The 17,409-nt window shown below is 42.8% G+C and overlaps 1 protein-coding gene across 2 annotated transcripts in view; it reads left to right on the top strand.

Annotated features, from left to right (window-relative positions):
- The window catches only part of DCX (doublecortin), a 107,127-nt gene extending 103,691 nt beyond the window's left edge, over positions 1 to 3,436 (top strand). For both annotated transcript variants that reach the window (XM_082208665.1, XM_082208664.1), the window contains exon 7: positions 1,318 to 3,436. In XM_082208665.1, the coding sequence (XP_082064791.1) occupies positions 1,318 to 1,374 (57 nt within the window). In that variant the 3' untranslated portion in view covers positions 1,375 to 3,436. The remainder of the gene's footprint in view (positions 1 to 1,317) is intronic.
- The last annotated feature ends 13,973 nt before the right edge of the window (positions 3,437 to 17,409 follow it).

Here is a 17,409-nt window from a genome sequence, read left to right as displayed (position 1 = left end):
TACTGGAACTGGGGGGGGGGGAGGTGCGGATCACTGTCCACAAGCAAGTGGAAACTGGGCATACCAAGCACCCCACTGTATCTTTTTTGTTCATCAAAATGCTCAAATACTGGCAATTCTACTCCATTAAGCAATGAAAGACATGCAGATAATTACAAAGCTTTAGCAGGCATTTTGCTATTCCCTTATAAGGACACTTTTAAAAAATGTTGAGATTAATGCTTTATTCTGCCAGCTGCAAAGTACTGTATAATTGTATTTTGCTAGTGCTGTCACAGTAGCCTTCTGGGACAGGACTGCCTGTAGCAGCTCTAGGGTCTTCTAATTTTCCATCCCATGCTCCCTCCCATGCTCCTATGATGGATCATGGTATTGCATGCAAACTCATCTACAAACATAGAGTGATGGCGTTGTTCTCATTTGCAGTGACAGGTGGATCATGTGAAAAAATAGTTCACCAACAGAGGCAGATATCTTCCTATATACATAAAAATGTAAGGCTGTCATCACGTAGCTCAGGATTTGTAGTGCCACATCACAATCCTGATTTTGTATGAAATGAGGGTGGGATAAAATGAGAAGGGAAAAGTGGTGGTTTAGAGCAACAGAAGATGCTTGAATACAGCAAGGATAGAGAAAGCTGAGAGGAATATAATGGTTTTAAACAACAGCAAAGGTTTGAGTAAAGTACCTTAATACAACGGAATATTTGAGGGCCCTGCATCCGTTATCTCTCTCCCATGAGGCAGCTGAGGAATGGAATAGAGAAGGTTCAGTATAGTGAGACGGATGGTACACTGAAAGGGGAAGAAGTGGCTGTTCTAAACAATGACAGAAGTTTGAGTAAAGTGGAGATGGAAAGACACAGAGGGAAAATGGCAGTTTCAAACAATGGCAGAGGTTTGAATAAAGTAAGAATGGAGCAAAAGTGTGAGAGAAAAGTAGCATTTTTAAACAGTGGAAGAGGTTTGAGTACAATGATCAGGAGATGGCAATGAAGGGAGGGGAAGCAGCAGTTTAAAAAAAGATTTGGGTTAAAATAAGAATCCCCTGGAAAGAGGAACAGATTTTAAACCACTCTGAGAATTGTAACTCTGTAAGGGGAACAGAGGTCTCGGTACCCTTAGCAAACTACAGTTCCCAGGATTATTTGGGGGAAACCATGTTTAAAGTGGTATGACACTGCTTTAAATGTATATTGCAGATTGGGCCTAAGTCTGCAATGATTATTTGTGCACTGAGTCACTGAAGCAGTTCCTCATTGATGCTGAAGAGGCTAATTGTGGGAGTTAACACGTTTTCCCTTTCTCCTTACAGGACTTGTACCTGCCTCTATCCTTGGACGACTCTGATTCCCTTGGAGACTCCATGTAAAGAAGCCCCCTTCCCTGTGTCCACACTCCATTTTAGATATAGCACCACACTTCTGCCAAAAGGAGCAGAGAGGTCACTGGTGCAAATCCAAGGATACAAAAGTTATGTCTTTTCTTTTCTTTTCCTTTCCTATATTTCTCCTCTGTGCCACAAAACCAACACCTATGAATCCACAGAGATAAAGGGATACCGATCATCTGAGTAACTTCATAGGAAAGATAAGTGGCCATTATTGGCAGCTTGAAGTCAGAAGGCTTGAATCCTCATGCTCTTCTCACACATTTTAGCCCAAGTGTTTCCTTTTCTTAAAAAAAACAACCCATAATGTACTGGCTTTATTTATTTGGCTGCCAGTCAGGTGACAACTTTCTTTTGCAAATGTTCCATTAGCAACTCTGTCCAAAGCCCAAGAGTGGAAACAGGTCTATCCACCAGCACCTCCCCCCCCCCAAAAAAAAATACCAATGAATACCAGCAACTCTGCAAAAGCAGACCTGTTTCCAATGCTGGGTCTCTGAGTTTAACACCTGCATATTGTCTGATGTTAACTCACAGCCAGTGGGAGGCAACTCTTGTCTCTTTGTGAACATCCATATAAGTACAAGGGTGACTGGACAATGCTAAGAAATAAAGAGCTACATATCATGATTTTCTCCTCAAATAGGACACAGGGATATGTTCTAATAAACACACAAAGTTGTTTTAGCGGGGTGGGATTTGGGAAGCCACCCTGCTGGCTCTGCTTGCCAACTCTGCTCTCCATCTTTTCCTCTTCCTCAGTTGTACCTCAATCTCCCAACCCACCTCAGCTGAGCAAAACTCACCTTGGCCTCATCCCCTCACCCTACCATATTCTCTTCAATTGCCCCAAATCACCTCAGCCCCATCTTTTCCTCCCCTTCTGTCTCACTTCAACCCTTCCAATGTGCTCAGCCTTTTTCTTCCTTCTTTGTCTGGTCTTCCTCCAAATCACATAAGCCCCATCTTTTCCTTCTCCACTTCACCTCAACACCCCACCATATCCATGCTCTCAGCCCTGTCTTTGCTTCCTTTCACCTGAGCACCTTGGCTCTATCCTCAAATCCTTTGTCTTCCACCTATACTCAAGTCCTACCACCTGCCCATCCTCACCATCAGCTCCCCCCCCCCCATTTTTGATCAGATGGAACCAGCCCTGGTCCTGAGGCACTCCATGGCTGCAGAGATGATGGCTCCACTGCCCCTCAATGCCCTTTGCTTTGAGGCCATTGGTCACACATATACGTACATTTATATATACATACATATGACCAGCAATAAACATGGTCTGGTTGATATGAAGTTACTGAAATGGTATCTCTCTATCTCTGTGGAGACTATCAATGCCTTGCAAACAGCCAACACTGAAAACACTGTGAAAAAAAATTGTTTTCAGGTCTAACACCTTCAGCTTATTATTAATTTTTAATAACAAGAAATCCATACAACTTTTATAGAGGAAAACAAATAATGTTAGCTGTGTCTTAGAGTCAGCTCTTCAATATCCTTTTTTTAAAAAAAGAAAACTGGTGACTTTCTTTTGCTTTAAAAAAGAAACAAAATTTTAAAATATACAAAAAAAAGTTCAACACAGTAAGTGTTTTGAAGTCACTGCCAAACTGACATCAGAGGTTCATAAAATGGGAGGGGTCTGCATGGGGTGGGGGAGGGATATCGCAATTAATTCAAAATGGTTAATATTTTGAGAGTGTTTGTAACATGCTTAAGGTTATGTTTTTAATTTTCTGTATTTCAATAATTCTAACTATGGCCAGATGCTCAGACTGTAGAACTGTTAGGATGTTCATGATACGGTATTATAAACTTTTATCTTGAAGCAGTGCATTATAGTGAAATGGGAAGAAAAGGAATCCATTCAATTTTAAAAAAATAATCATCGATGCAAAGTTCACAGTTTTATACACAGTGGCCATTTTATTTACTGGGTCTGGATACAGATAATATTGTGCATTGCATTATTCCTTATTTGTAGGAATAAGCTCGACATAATCTTGCAAAATGTTATCAGAGCAATACCCATATAACCAACTCTCCTTTAGATTCATTTGCAAACCGTTGTGAGTTTAGAATGTATTGCAGCAACTGTACTTTTGATAAGGTTATGTTTTCATTTTGCAATTTCATTTTGTGAGCCACCTTGGGCAATTTGCATAAAGTTGAAAGGCATATGGAAATTTATAATAATAAATAATACTTCACACTGGGGTACTTAACTCTACAACAACTTTTGGCTATTAGAGGAAGACAATGCTTGGCCCAAAGTTGGTATTTGGTGGTTAGCTTTTGCATTCCTTACCACTGGCATCTTTGTGATTCATGTGGCAATGTGGATAAGCCAAGCTTGCAGTTTTGTTTTAATTATTTTTAAAATAGAAGGTTTCAGACTACCCAATGGCTGCAGTTTTAGTAGAGACCCTGCATCACAAGGGCAAGTGAGGATCTACCCTTTGTTGAACCAAGCAGTTAAAACCTAGGGTTTCCTTATCTCTATGCCATTGTTTGGCCAAAGCTATCTAAACTTTGGTTCGGAAGATTCAGCATTCATGTAAGTTCAATGGTCAGATCACTGTGGAGAAGGCTGGCTTTGAGGACAAAGCATAGGGAAGGCCTACAGGAAAAAAAAATCCAGTGTGTGTTTGATATCTGGCAGATCTGGTGTATGAATTGGAGCAGGTCTCTTAATTTCTCTGTGCCTCAATTTACCGTATCTGTCAAATAAGGACAGTAATACTTTCTCTACCTCATGGGGAGGGATTGGGAGGGTTGGCCAGTGAGTCCTTTCGTTGATGCCGTTAAATATTTTTGGATCATCTGGTGGGAAAGTGCTGTCTGTGACCTCCTAGGGACTAGTATTGAGGAAGACTTTGGAAAGATTGTCAGGTTTCTTTGGTCAATTCCAGTGATGGCTTCTTGGGGTTAACTTAGAAGGCACTGTTGCTTGCTAAAGCTGCCAAGTGGCCCTGACACAGAGCCAGTTCATACCCACAGTTGTCAGCACCAGAAGCAGCAAACTCTGTATGCTCACTGACCTCACCCCTCACAGAGGGGCACTGTGTACCATATGAGGCTCTGAATCCTGGGCATGAGCGTAGCATAGATTGTGAACTGCTTAAGGCCACACTCCAGTCTACCTGGAGATGTGTTTTGCTTGTGATGTTTGATCTCCTGTTCTCTCTCCTCTCAGTCTTGATAGGCTGCTCCCAATTGCCCCTCAGAGTGTGACCGGGAGCATGCACTGGATGAATGTGGAACTGAGGAATTGTTTCTGTTATAATGATATGATAGGGAAGCAGTACTCCACCATAGCACTGTTCCTTAGTAACATGGAGGAATAATGCAAATATTGCTCCATCCAGGAACTAAAGGTCTTTGTAATAATGTATAATCCAATCTTCACTATTTCAATAAGCAGGAAGAAAATGATCCGCAATACAGAACACACACAACCTCTCCTTTTCCTGTCCCCTACCCCCCAAAACAGATCCTACACACAATTGGGTACAGTCCATTTGATTGCTGGTTTTGTGCAAGGCCCAAAAACTGAGCCTATGATTGGCAGGAATACTGTAGTCTTTTGAATGTTATACTCTGTTCTCCCCTCTTCATCATGTCCACAGGAGACAAAGCTAGATGGCTAATGCTATTAGCCACAATAGCTACATGTAACTCCAGAGGCAATAAACCTCTCAATGTCAAATGCTGGAGGCTAACAGTTGGGAAAAGCTGTTGACTTCATCCCCTGTTTGTAAGCTTTCCAGATGCTGGCCCCTGTTGGTAGACAGAATGTTGGGCTTTTGGTCCAATCCAGCAGGGCTTTTCTTATATTCTTAAGTAGAACATTGTTTACATGGAGTATGTTTCCCATTTACCAACAACAACAATGCGTTTATTTAAACAAGTTATACAGATATAGGCATTTTTCTTTGATTGCACTTAATAGTGGCATATCTGAGAGCCTGGACCAATATGGACTCCCTTGCCTGATGTGCTCCAATAATGCACATCACTCTTCTGAATAAGGGCCTGGCAAGATGAGGCTTTTGTAATAGTTTGTGTTGCCACGCATTGCATCAGCAAGCAAATATACAGCAGCCTAGTGGAAAGAGAAGGTAGATCTTTTTTTCCCACAAGGAAAAGAAAAGCCATTCAGACCTGCAAAAGTGAAACAGGGTAAAGGGCCAGACTCCCAGGTTTTAGAAGCAATTCTTCAGGTAAACGTTCTTGAACTGTAGGTAGAAATCAGTGACCATGTCGGATGTAAAACTGCCTGTATAGTTGATGTTGCATGAGTCTTTATACAAAAATAAAAATAAAAAATGCATGCAGAATAGCAGTGTGTACAATGCTAGGCGTGTTCAGCTCTTAACTCTTGGAAAGGTTATTTGAAAAGAAAGAAAGAAGGATTACAGGGCACTTCTCTTATACCTGATTCATTGATGCAAGCACATGAGGTGGGTGGTCTCAACACTAACACTAACCCAGCAGTGACTGTCTAGGAGGGTGGTTTTCCATATCTCTGGGGAGAACCATTTCTACATTGGCTAATCTCTTGAGGAACCTCTACATTTCGAAGGATGCTGTGCGTGTTCTAGGGTGCAAATATTGTACACACAAAAAACAACAACTGGACAGGTCTGTGGGGTCTCACTATCATCCCATGTGAACTGAAAGTAAACTTTGGAACTGGGGCTAGCTTCATGTTTGGCAAAGTGTTTGCTGATGGACTGCCAATGCTCCTGTAGCAGGCTTATTTGATGGTTTTATGCTGGGCAGCAGTGGTGCTCTGATAAATGCTGAGCATTGGGAGTCCTGAAGGCCTGTTTTACTTTGAATTGAATGTTTCATTTCCCACAATACCTCTGACTGATGCTACATTAGGCCCACAAGTGACATTATAATGGCTGTCTAGCATTTATTGAGTGGCTTGCGCAGGCACCTGCTGGCACCACCATTGGGCACGTTGTTGAGACTACCCCAAGCTGAGCCATGGGCTCCCTAGAGCACACACAACATTCTTCTGCAGTTAGAGAAAATGCCAGAAGATTGGGAACAGATGGCAAGCTCTAGGAAATGCCTGGCTGCTATTACTTATTTTCTCACTGAACAACTGTGACTAAGTTCTAAAGGACCTCCAGAAGTTCCTGGAACACAGCTCAGAAACCTCTGATCTAATCACTGTCACTGGCAGCATGCCTCTGAATCGCAATTGTTGGAAACCACAGGAGGGGTGTGTGCTCTTTTGCTCATGTCCTGCTTTCAGATTCCCAACAGGCATCTGGCTGGCCACTGTGAGAACAGAATGCTGGACTAGATGGGTCACTGACCTGATCCAGGTACAGGACTTCTGTTCTTCTGTTTTTAGTGGTTTCCCATTTTTGCCCAGTAAGTGGAGCCGCCTGTGTACATAAAGGGTGAAATAGTTCTAGGTAGTTGCTGGGGTTGTTCATCGGCTCCCTATTCCCCCAGTATCAGGTTCTTATGTAAAATTAATTATAAACCATTGCCAAACACAAGGCTGGCCTGAGGCAAAGGACAAGGAAGTACCACCCCCCACCATCCCATTCAGTGTAGAAGCTGACTGCACTGGCAGATGAATCTTACTGAAATACTGACAACAATGTGACATTGCTCTCCACCACACCTGAGGGAAGCAGGTTGGTTTAAGAGGCGCCTGAGAGACCTGTGGTAAGGCAAGCCCTGTGTCAGATGCAATATGTCTCTGATTGCCAGTTTCTGGGTATCAAGAGTGGAGAGGGTGCTGTTGTGCTCTGTTGTGTTGTGTCTTCCCAGTGGAACATCTGGTTGTCTTCTGTGAGAACAGAGGCTGGACCAGATGGGCCTTTGGCCTAATATAGCAGGGCTTTTGGCCTAATATAGCAGGGTTCAAACAACAGTCTGCCATCTCCTCCTCCCTCTCTTAAAATTTGTTTAAATTTTCCACACAGAATTCTGTATGACAAGGCTCCTGCACTGATTCTGCTGCAAAAAGTCACTGCTAAATTTCCCTTGGAGGAGGTGTGCCTTTCAACCAGGGATTAACTGGAATCATTCAAAGGATGCTGTAATCCAAAATCAAGTCCATTTATATTTTCAGACATAGTCTCAGACATCTGTCAGGGATTTTTTAACTGATTCATTGCAGGAGGTTGGACTATCAGGCATGGCCAAACTTGGCCCTCCAGCTGTTTTGGGACTACAACTCCTATCATCCCTAGCTAACAGGACCAGTGGTCAGGGATGATGGGAATTGTAGTTCCAAAACAGCTGGAAGGCCAAGTTTGGCCATGCCTGGACTAGATGAAACCTTGGGTTTGGAATCTACAGGATTGGGGATAAGGGACAGCCTAAGTCTGCTATGCTACTGATAGTTATGCCTTGTGTATTTAACCCACCCTGGGAACAAAACTGACTGAAGGGTGTGCTAAAAACAGAACAGTAGAATGGACCCTCTTGGAAGGTGGTGGGCTATCCTTCCATGGAGGTTTTTAAGCAGAGGTTGGATGGCCATCTATCATGGATGAGATTCCTGCATTGCAAGGGTTGGACAAGATGGCCTTCCCGTCCCTCCTAGCTCTACAATTCTATGAACTCTCTGAAGGATGGGCTAGAAGTTGAAATAATAGATACTGAAATGCTTAAGACTAGTGGTTGTTTTGCAGGTGTACTATGCAACAGATCGGGTGCAATAATAGGGCATTAGTGATGGATTTATGCTGGGCCATTCACACATCATTCTACTTTGTAAGTTGTTTTGTGATGCTTCCCCAACGTTATTGCCATCTGGAAGGGGGCTATAACAAAAATGGAACACATACATACCTTCCAACATTTGTGGTATAAAAAGGATTTCAGCAGGAAGGATTTCAGCAGGAAGTTACAGGACATGCACTGATTGGAAACAAAATAGTATGTTCACCCCAAAGCTTTTGCAGGTACAAACAGTATTGGAAGCAGGACTGGGTATCTTTGCCCCAATACCATCATGAGCACAAATCGTCATAAATGCACAATGAAAAGGACATCTGGAGTGTCTCTATATACAGACAGACAGGCAGACATAGCCCCCCATACTAATTCACCAACTTAAATCATTTTCCCTAATGCTGCCATTAACTGCAGAGGGGGAGGGATTTTCCTTTGTTTGGGAGATTCATATTTAGGCCATGGCATTAGGGAAATGGATTCTATCCCCACTCCTGCCCCATTACAACCCTGATCCAGATCCCACAACCTCAACATGGAATGCTCCCATCCCATAAAGTTTGGCTCTTAGGACATTCATCTCTGCTTTTGTTTTACGGTGACCCAAAATCAGTTGTAAATATTTAAAGTTAAATCTGTTAAGACTTGGCACGTTTCCGTGAGAGTGCAGCTAGAAGTGTGAGATGACCATCTGCCCTAAAGCTATTTGAGCGCCTAACATCTGTATATATGGTGAAAGGACATATGTAAGAAACTGGAGCTCTCTACTTAAAAGTTTTTTGTTAAAAAAACACACCCAGAGAAGTTTTGCTCACCATGCAGCTGTCACATTTTGCTTTCCGTTTTAACACACATGCACACACCAGCTGCAGATGTCTAGTGTTCAGCCATCTTTCAAAAGGAAAATTCAACAAGAGGGTGGCATCTAGGATTTAGAACTCTGGATGGTTTCTTATCTTCTGGTGAGACTCTTGCTCAGCAAGTTTGGCTACCATGTTTCATTTCAGGATCTCTTTCTATGTATCTGTAGAGTTTCCCCAAGTTCTGGCATCTTCTCTTGGCTTGCCACTGCAGCTTAAAGCCCTAAATCTTCCCTTTTTCTCCCTTTCTTTCCATACCTGTTCCTCAGTCCTTGATGAGGTAAAGAGAACCTCCTTCTTTCATTCCCTTCCTGCAGTCTATACCTCTTTCCTCCTCCTTAGCAAAATCCTTTCTTGGGGTTTACTTGTTCTCTTCACAACCATCTCAGCTGTCCTCTCAACCATATTCTCCCTGATAGGATATAGCTATAAAGCGTCCAGATATTGCATTTTCTGCAGTGGCTTTGCATGCATGGTGACATCCATAAGAGAATTTCCCTCATGTGCCCTCAGCCTGGATGCTTCCACATCCTGTCAAACCAACTGGGGTATCACACAAAAAGTTCCCACAGCGGCCACACAACTTGTATACAGCAAAAACTGCATCACTGAAATGTTTTAAAAGAGAAAAAGTATTGTCAACTATTTATCAGATTGGCAGTGCCAAACCTTCTCATGGTCTTTATTTTGACTATTTGAGTTGGTTGGGGGGCAAAGCAAAGATGCTTTCAAAAAGAGCAGTGAGTCCACCCAAGAATCCTCTGTGCAGAAACAAGAAGCTCAGATGACTGAGTTAACAAAATCGATGCTCCTAGTTCAGGACAAATGAAACATCTCTTCACAAGATACCCAATTCATTTATGGAATTCACAGTCGTTACCCCTGGTGACAGCCAGCAGTTTAGATGGCTTTAAAAGAGGACTAGACAAAATCATCAGAAGAATAGGATTGCTGGTGGCTATTAGCCATGAGGTGTATATGGAACCCCTATGGTTCAGAGGCAGTATGCAACTGAATGCCAGCTACTCAGAGACAACAGTGAGAGAGGGCTGTAGCCTTCATGCCCAGCTAATTGGCTTCCAAAAGGCATATGATTGGGTAGTATAGGAAACAAGATGCCAGAGTGGGTGAAACTATAGTCTTATCCAGCAGAGCTCATTTTCATTTCCCTCCTGCTGCCAAAAGTGGAACCTGCCTCGGATCATATTCTGCCTGTTTGCCTGACTGTACAATTCACCTTTTGTGGGGGTGAGGAGAGGGCAAATTAGGTAGGTCTGCATTAAAATGTGAACCAATTTTCTCCCCCATTCATATTCACAAGTAACCACAAAACAGGTCATATTCTAAAGCAGAAATAACTTGTTAGACAATTCTCATTTAAACTGCAGATCATCCCAGCTATTGACATTACAGTTTATGTTGTCAGCTTAGAAGATGGACTGAGTTTTATGCAATGCCAATCTTACTCAGGGTAGACGCATTGGCATGGATAATTTAGGATCATTCATTTCAGTAGGTCTATTCCGAGTAGAATGTAGCTTGATGCAATCTATAGATGATAGACAGATAAGAGTGAGCTCTTACGAAAAAAAGTTTTCAAGATTAATGGTTCCCCAATTCTGCAAAATGATGGTAAGATCTGGAAGATAGCAAGGAGAAGCAGTTCATTGGATGGAGTAGAACCACTATGCTACCTTCCCAGGAGGTGGTTCACTGCTGCTTACTAAGAGCGGGATGGCCAAGGTGGTGGGGGCTTTGATGGAGTGCTGACATGCAAGTGGGAGCACCAGATTGGCTCCACCAGTGGTTTTGCATTGTGTCAACCTTCCCACCACTTCATCTCCTACCAGTAAGCAACAGAAACCCACTGCTGCGAAGACAGCATAGCAGCTCTGCCCCACCTGGAGAACTCCTTCCGGTAGCCAGGTCAACTTCCCACTTCTCCCTCCTTGTGTAGGCATCCTCTTATCTTATGGCTCCTCCAGATGACCTCTTTATTGAGAATTCATCATGATTTGCTTGCACAAAACTTACAAGGAGATTAGAATGCCCAGTCTTTACTGAGCATGTGTTCTGATTTGTTTGTAGGGAAGAGTTATACCATAATGAGCATTCATCCTGATTTGCTTGCTGGGTGCTTATATCATTAGTCTTTTATCCTATGCTTTCTAGTGATTTCCCTGTCACTTTCCTAACTGCAAAAAACTTTTTTATTTTAAAGTGGATTTGAAACAGAACAAGCAATTTTATTTATTTCATAAAATTTATATACCACTTGATTGTAAAAAAAATGAAAATCAAAGTGGTTTGCAAAAAGATGCAATAAAGTCCAAGGCAAAAAAATACAATGCTATAAAAAAATTAACAGTGCACACCTAAATATATGGCATGCAACAGAATTCTTTCTGCCAGATACCGACAGTCTGCCTTACAGCAGCGGTTCTCATTTCTACTTTCCTCTGGGCCACACTTTCAGAATAAAAATTTGCTCGTGCTACACCGGATAAGAAATACATTGGAAAACAAAAAGAAAAAACTCCCACCAGTGCTTGATTTGTAACATAGAACACTATAATATGATCATGGGACATCCAGACAGTATAAAACAATGCAGCTACATAAGAACATGCATCATTCCCAAAGTATAGTATTGATTGTCCTTGAATCTTCCTGCCGTACTTGCCATCCTCTCCTGCCACACCCTTTGAGAACCATGGCCTTACTGATTAGAGTTTTGAGAAGCACAGGCGGGGAGGGGGAGAGGTCAAATATGGATTCATTGGTGCTGCTCACCACCAGTGTTCTTAACCATAAGCATGCTGCACATTGACAGAAATAGCTGTAGTAGCAATCTCACAGTACTATCTGCATGGGACACATATGGCTTTCTGGAATCTGATCTATAGCTCTTTTGAGAAGTGGACTGTGTCCAGGGAAGTAGTCTGCTAAAACAAATCCCGATGGCTTGAGCTTCTGAGCTGATTTCGTATGATTCTTCTCATTCATGAAAAAATTAAAAGCTGCAATATAATATAACCAAGAGGTCATAATGTATTTTCTTCTATAATTGTTCTTGTGTTGGGTGGGGTTAGAATAAAAGAGCATGGGAATTTTAAAGGGTTAATAAATCAAGGTGGGGTTTAAAGTTTAGCTGGCATACTTTAAACTCCCTGTACAGAACCTTGAAGGTCATCTCCTTTGTGCAAGCTGTTCTATTTTACAGGGTCAGGCAGTTTTTGTTTCGTTTAAATGACATATTTAATAAATGAGTGTTTGTAAAAAGGATGAATTAAATTAAATTAAGGGTGGGGTTTTTTTTTGTCTCTCTTTAGCAGGTGTAATAGGTTTTCATAAGCCTATGCAGAGTAATATGATATATTTGAGGAAGGATTTTCATGGTTTATATGTAGCTGAAAACTGGGTTGCATTTCCCTTTTTTCCCTTTTGGTCCAACAAAGATCACATCCCTTTTAGCAGATCTTCAAGATGTTTTTCATCTCATTAAGATGCCTCCCCTCCAATCACCTCTGAGGAACATCCACGTGGAACTGCATCATAGAAAGAAAGCAACACATGTTGAGACCGTGTCATGAAATCAGTTTCCCCAAGCCTCACAAATCCGGTTTGCCAAAACACTATCCCAATGAAAGCCACTCATTTTAGTAGATAGGCAACCTGAGAAAATAGGAAAGTTAAATGACCTCAATTTGGGATGGGGAACCTCAGGCCACACTGTTCTCCCCAGACCACATCTCCTCACCAGCCCTGTTCTGCTCTCTACTTCAGTGTCTTCACCTGGCTGGAATGTGTCTGTGAACTACAATAGTGCCACTTGCTGGGATGGAGGATACGGAGTTGTGTGTGTCTGCGTGTGTGAGAGAAGATTTGTTGTCCCATCCACATCTGTCTCTAGTTCTGTCCACTACTGGCATGCTACCTCCAGAATGCAGCCCTCAGGCTGAAGAAAAAGTCCCCACACCTGACCTAAATGTAGATCACATCACTTTTTGCACAATAAAGGGGGAGCCTTCAATACATTTTATGATCAAGAGAGCTTGTGTGTGACACCAACCATTTTTTAGGGACAGGGCTGTTGTCAGGGGTTGGCTTCATCAGGCATTCGTGAAGGTCCACACCTCAGCAAGGGGCTCTTTGACCCTGCTGTTCCTCCTCCTCCTCGCCATCACTGTCCATTTACCTCCATTCTGGGGTAATGCCTACCTTACATTCTCTTACTCTATGTTGCTGATTGTGTGGATTGTATCCAGAGGAGAAAGGTGAGCTGATGAGTAATAAGGACACGGCCAAGGAGGAAATGGGCCCACTCAGAAAGAGGTGTGTATTGAAACCATTTTTCTTGAGGAGCCCCCCAAACCTGAAGCCAGCAATGAGCATGGAGGCGGTCAAGCATTTGCCAGTGGGCTAAAGTTTTCCATTGACAGCAATTGTGAATATCTTTTATCACTTAAGATCAAATAGGATTCCACTTGCTTTGATGCCAAACCTTCCATCCATTTATGAAGCTTGTAGCCTGATGCTGTGCATGTTTGTTCTATTATGAGTGGAATATCACCTGAGTGACAGTGGCTACATTCCCCATGCAAAGTCATCCACTCTTGTAGCCACATGAAGGAAGTAGCGTCCAGGAGTGGTTTTGCATGAGTGCAGTGGCATGATCCCTACCCCCTGTGCTCAGGCAGTTCACCACCGGGAAACCACATAAAACTTTGGGCTTATGGGCAACAACCTCCTTGTTCCTGTGGCCATTGGACCACTCTTCATGGAAATGAACTCTTCTGGAGTTCAGTAAGGACCCCAGCAGGAGGCAATTCTATTCTTCACCTTTTCTAAGCGCCTTGGTCTCAGTCAGGTAAATCTACTCTCACGCTTGACATACCACTTGGGGATCTGGAAAAGTTTTCCACATGGCAAATTATCATTTTAGGTTCCACATCAAGTCACCTCACCCACATCTTCTTGTAATATATTGCAGCTTTAAACCAATGATTCTTCTTTCCTTTCTTACAGTGCATGTTTTGAACGGATTCTGCATTCTACATTTGTGGTGGGTTGCTTAGCATTCTGTCCATTTTTAAAAAATGTGCCATTCAACTTGTACAGAAAACAATTTTATTGATGGACGTTTTTGTGGGAGGGGATTCCTTTTTTATTATAAAAAAAGCTTCAGCTCCATGGGTAGAGGTAGAACTAGGATAATTAGTTGGCAGATGTCAATTAGTGGTGGTAGTTGTAGACATTTTAGCTTGCTATCGAACAAGCTTTTGAGAGTAAATGCATGGTACTGACATCTCATGGTTTTAAATCACTTTCCCTTGCTTTCCCTCAGTCTCTCGTGGTTTTAAGTTAAAGATAAGGGCATGGAGAAAATGACAGAGCAAAACCTAAACCATTACAGATTGTGAACGTTTGTGACATACAGACGCTGTTCAGTCAGCTGCCTTTCTGTAGTGTACCGTTAACCCCTCCCAAGAGCCGCCTGCTATGATTTTATCTCTTCATGGCACCAGAGCATTATACCCAGTGCAATTCAGGATTGTTGTCTTGGTGAGGTTATTTTTTAAAATAATAATAATTAATAATAATAATAATGTAAATAATCTAGCAGATCTTCATACGCCAATTCTGGAGTAGGGAGAATCCAATGTAACAGTGCAGTTTAGGAACACTATGAGTTATAAAGTTGTTCCCTCAACAGTTTTCTGTGATCAAAGAGGGCTTATTATTTCATGTGTCTAGTTAATGTGGTTCCTGTGTCAATAAAGAACATAAGAAGCAAAGACTTAGAACCTGTGGTTCTGCCCACTAACTAGTGGCTTTTATGGGACTTGCACAGAAGACAAACCCAAACGGATGTACCCTGGATCCATGCGTCTTATGCCTCCTCCCCTGTAGGAGTCTTTCTTAGGAGGTTTGATGTTACAAAGCCACTTTTCATTTCATTAGAACCCCAACCCTGTGAAGTGTTGTGAACTGTTTTTATTGCTTGTTATACTCCACCTAACCCATTCCTCACCTCTCTCGGATTGTTTCTGTGGTTGGATACCATGCAGCAGAGGGACCTGTTCACTCTGTAGCTTTTGCTCTCAGTATTTGTTATGCATTTTTTCTCATCTAAGTGTACATTTGCAAGGTGCGTGTGATGTCATTTTCCAAAATAAAATTTGGTTTCAATACCTAAGCAAAGCCAGGCCTGTGGATTACTATCTTTCCCGTTGCATTTTGTTGTTTTTAAAACTGAGAAAACCATCAGTCAATGAAGATTCACACGCGTATGTGTTACATACAGAGAAAGACTCTTTTTGTCTTTCCTCCAAGGAACTCAAGGTAGCGTACATTTCATCCTCACCACAAGGTTGTAAGGTAGGCTACGCTGAGGGACTGCAACACAGGAAATTGCTTATTCCTAGCTCCAAGTATTTCCCAGTGTAGCTTGCTCTGACTGGCAGAGTAATGTCTACTCCAGGGGTGAGGAAACCTTGAGCCCATGGGCGTAATCCAGGTATAGACAAACTCGGCCCTCCAGATGTTTTGGGACTACAACTCCCATCATCCCTGACCACTGGTCCTGTTTGCTAGGGATGATGAGAGTTGTAGTCCCAAAACATCTGGAGGGCCGAGTTTGCCTATGCCTCGCGTAATCAGACCCAGCATAGGTTGCAGTTTGGCTCCCTAAGCCACACCCTCCTTTCCCCCCATCACCCATGTGGCAGCAGGTGTGTGGCAGGTAGAGTTGGTTTGTACATTGTAAACTCTGTAGTGCAGTTGATCCCAGTGGGATTCCTGTAAACAGTGAACAGCTGATGGGGAACCCCACAGTGCAGCCAATACCTGCTCAAGTTGGCTTGCTGTGCTCGCCAGGGCTTGTTGCAAATGCAGCTATTCGTTTTCATCATTAGCTTAAACAGAAGCCGGTGATGCAAAGATTTAGGACAGATAAAAGAACGTACTTCACACAGCACACAGCCAAACTATGGAACTTGCTCCCCCAAGAGGCAGTGGTGGCCATCAAATTGGATGACTTTAAAAGAAGATTAGTCAAATTCATGGAGGACAAGCCTACCAATGGGAGTAGGAGGTCAGGATCCAGTCCACCAGCCAAGTCCTGTACCCTGGTCTATTCTGTCACTAGCTCTCCAAGGTCTGGCCATTCCTACTTCCTACCTGCTCACTCTACCTGCAGATGCCAGGGATATGGAACCCGGGATTACAGTGGTACCTCAGGTTAAGTACTTAATTTGTTCCGGAGGGCCATACTTAACCTGAAACTGTTCTTAACCTGAAGCACCACTTTAGCTAATGGGGTCTCCTGCTGCGGCAGTGCCACCGGAGCACAATTTCTGTTCTCATCCTGAAGCAAAGTTCTTAACCTGCACTATTTCTGGGTTAGCGGAGTCTGTAACCTGAAGCGTATGCAACCTGAGGTACCACTGTATTATTATTATTATTATCATCATCATCATCATCATCCAAAGCATGTAGTAAGCACTTAAACAGTTATCTCTCCCCTCAATCTAAGGTGTGAGAACTCAGGATTTGCCCCTTAAAATATCAGCAGTCATTCTAAACTTGTCCACCGTATCAGTTCCTGTTAGGCTAAAATTAATCTGGGCACAGAAAATGGCAGAATGTAGCAATATTCTTTATGCATGTTGACCCATCTAGATCCAAGAGGCAGGGATCAGCAGGCTTGTAAGGATTAGCATATCTGGCTTCCTTACACCACCTAGCCCAGGATTGCCTAATCTGACTAGCAGCACCTCTCCAGGCTGTCAGGCAGAGAGAGGGCTTCACATGGGATCCTTTTAACTGGAAATGCTGGTGACTGAACTCAGGACTTTCTGCACAGCAGCTCATGTACTCCGCCACTGACGTACTGACCCAAGTAAACCCAATGAGCTTCATGGTTGGGAAGGTTTCCTGCCTGAAATCCTGGAGAAGCACTGCCTGTCATTGTTGACAATACAGAGCAAAACAGACAATGCTCTGACTCCATTATTCCATTTTTGGATTACAGCAACCCTCCAGCATTAATTTGGCCCACATATGGATTAAGAGACCAGTTCAATTCCATTGCTCTGGAGATACAGTGGTTGAATGTTGCTCTTTCTTCTTGCTTTCTTTTCAGCAATCATTGGAGAAGGGCCTTTGCTCACTGGCAGAGTATCTGCTTTGTATGCAGAAGGTTCCAAGTTCAATCCTCAGCATCTCCAGGTAGGGTTGGCAGGCGGGACCCCTGCCAGTGTAGACAATACTGAATTAAATGGGCCAATGGTCTGATTCAGTGCAAGGCAGTTTCCTATGTTCCTATGCACCTATTTCAATACTTTTTTTTTTTTTTTTTGCTACCTTTGAATCAGGGCCATCACCAAAGATTCAACATGAGGTCCGTTTTGCATCTCATCATTAGTTGTTG

The sequence above is a fragment of the Podarcis vaucheri genome (assembly GCF_965113315.1).
Source record: "Podarcis vaucheri genome assembly, chromosome: Z".
Classification (NCBI taxonomy): domain Eukaryota; kingdom Metazoa; phylum Chordata; class Lepidosauria; order Squamata; family Lacertidae; genus Podarcis; species Podarcis vaucheri.
The sequence above is the reverse complement of the archived record's forward strand: the minus strand, read 5'-3'. Positions and strand labels throughout refer to the sequence as shown.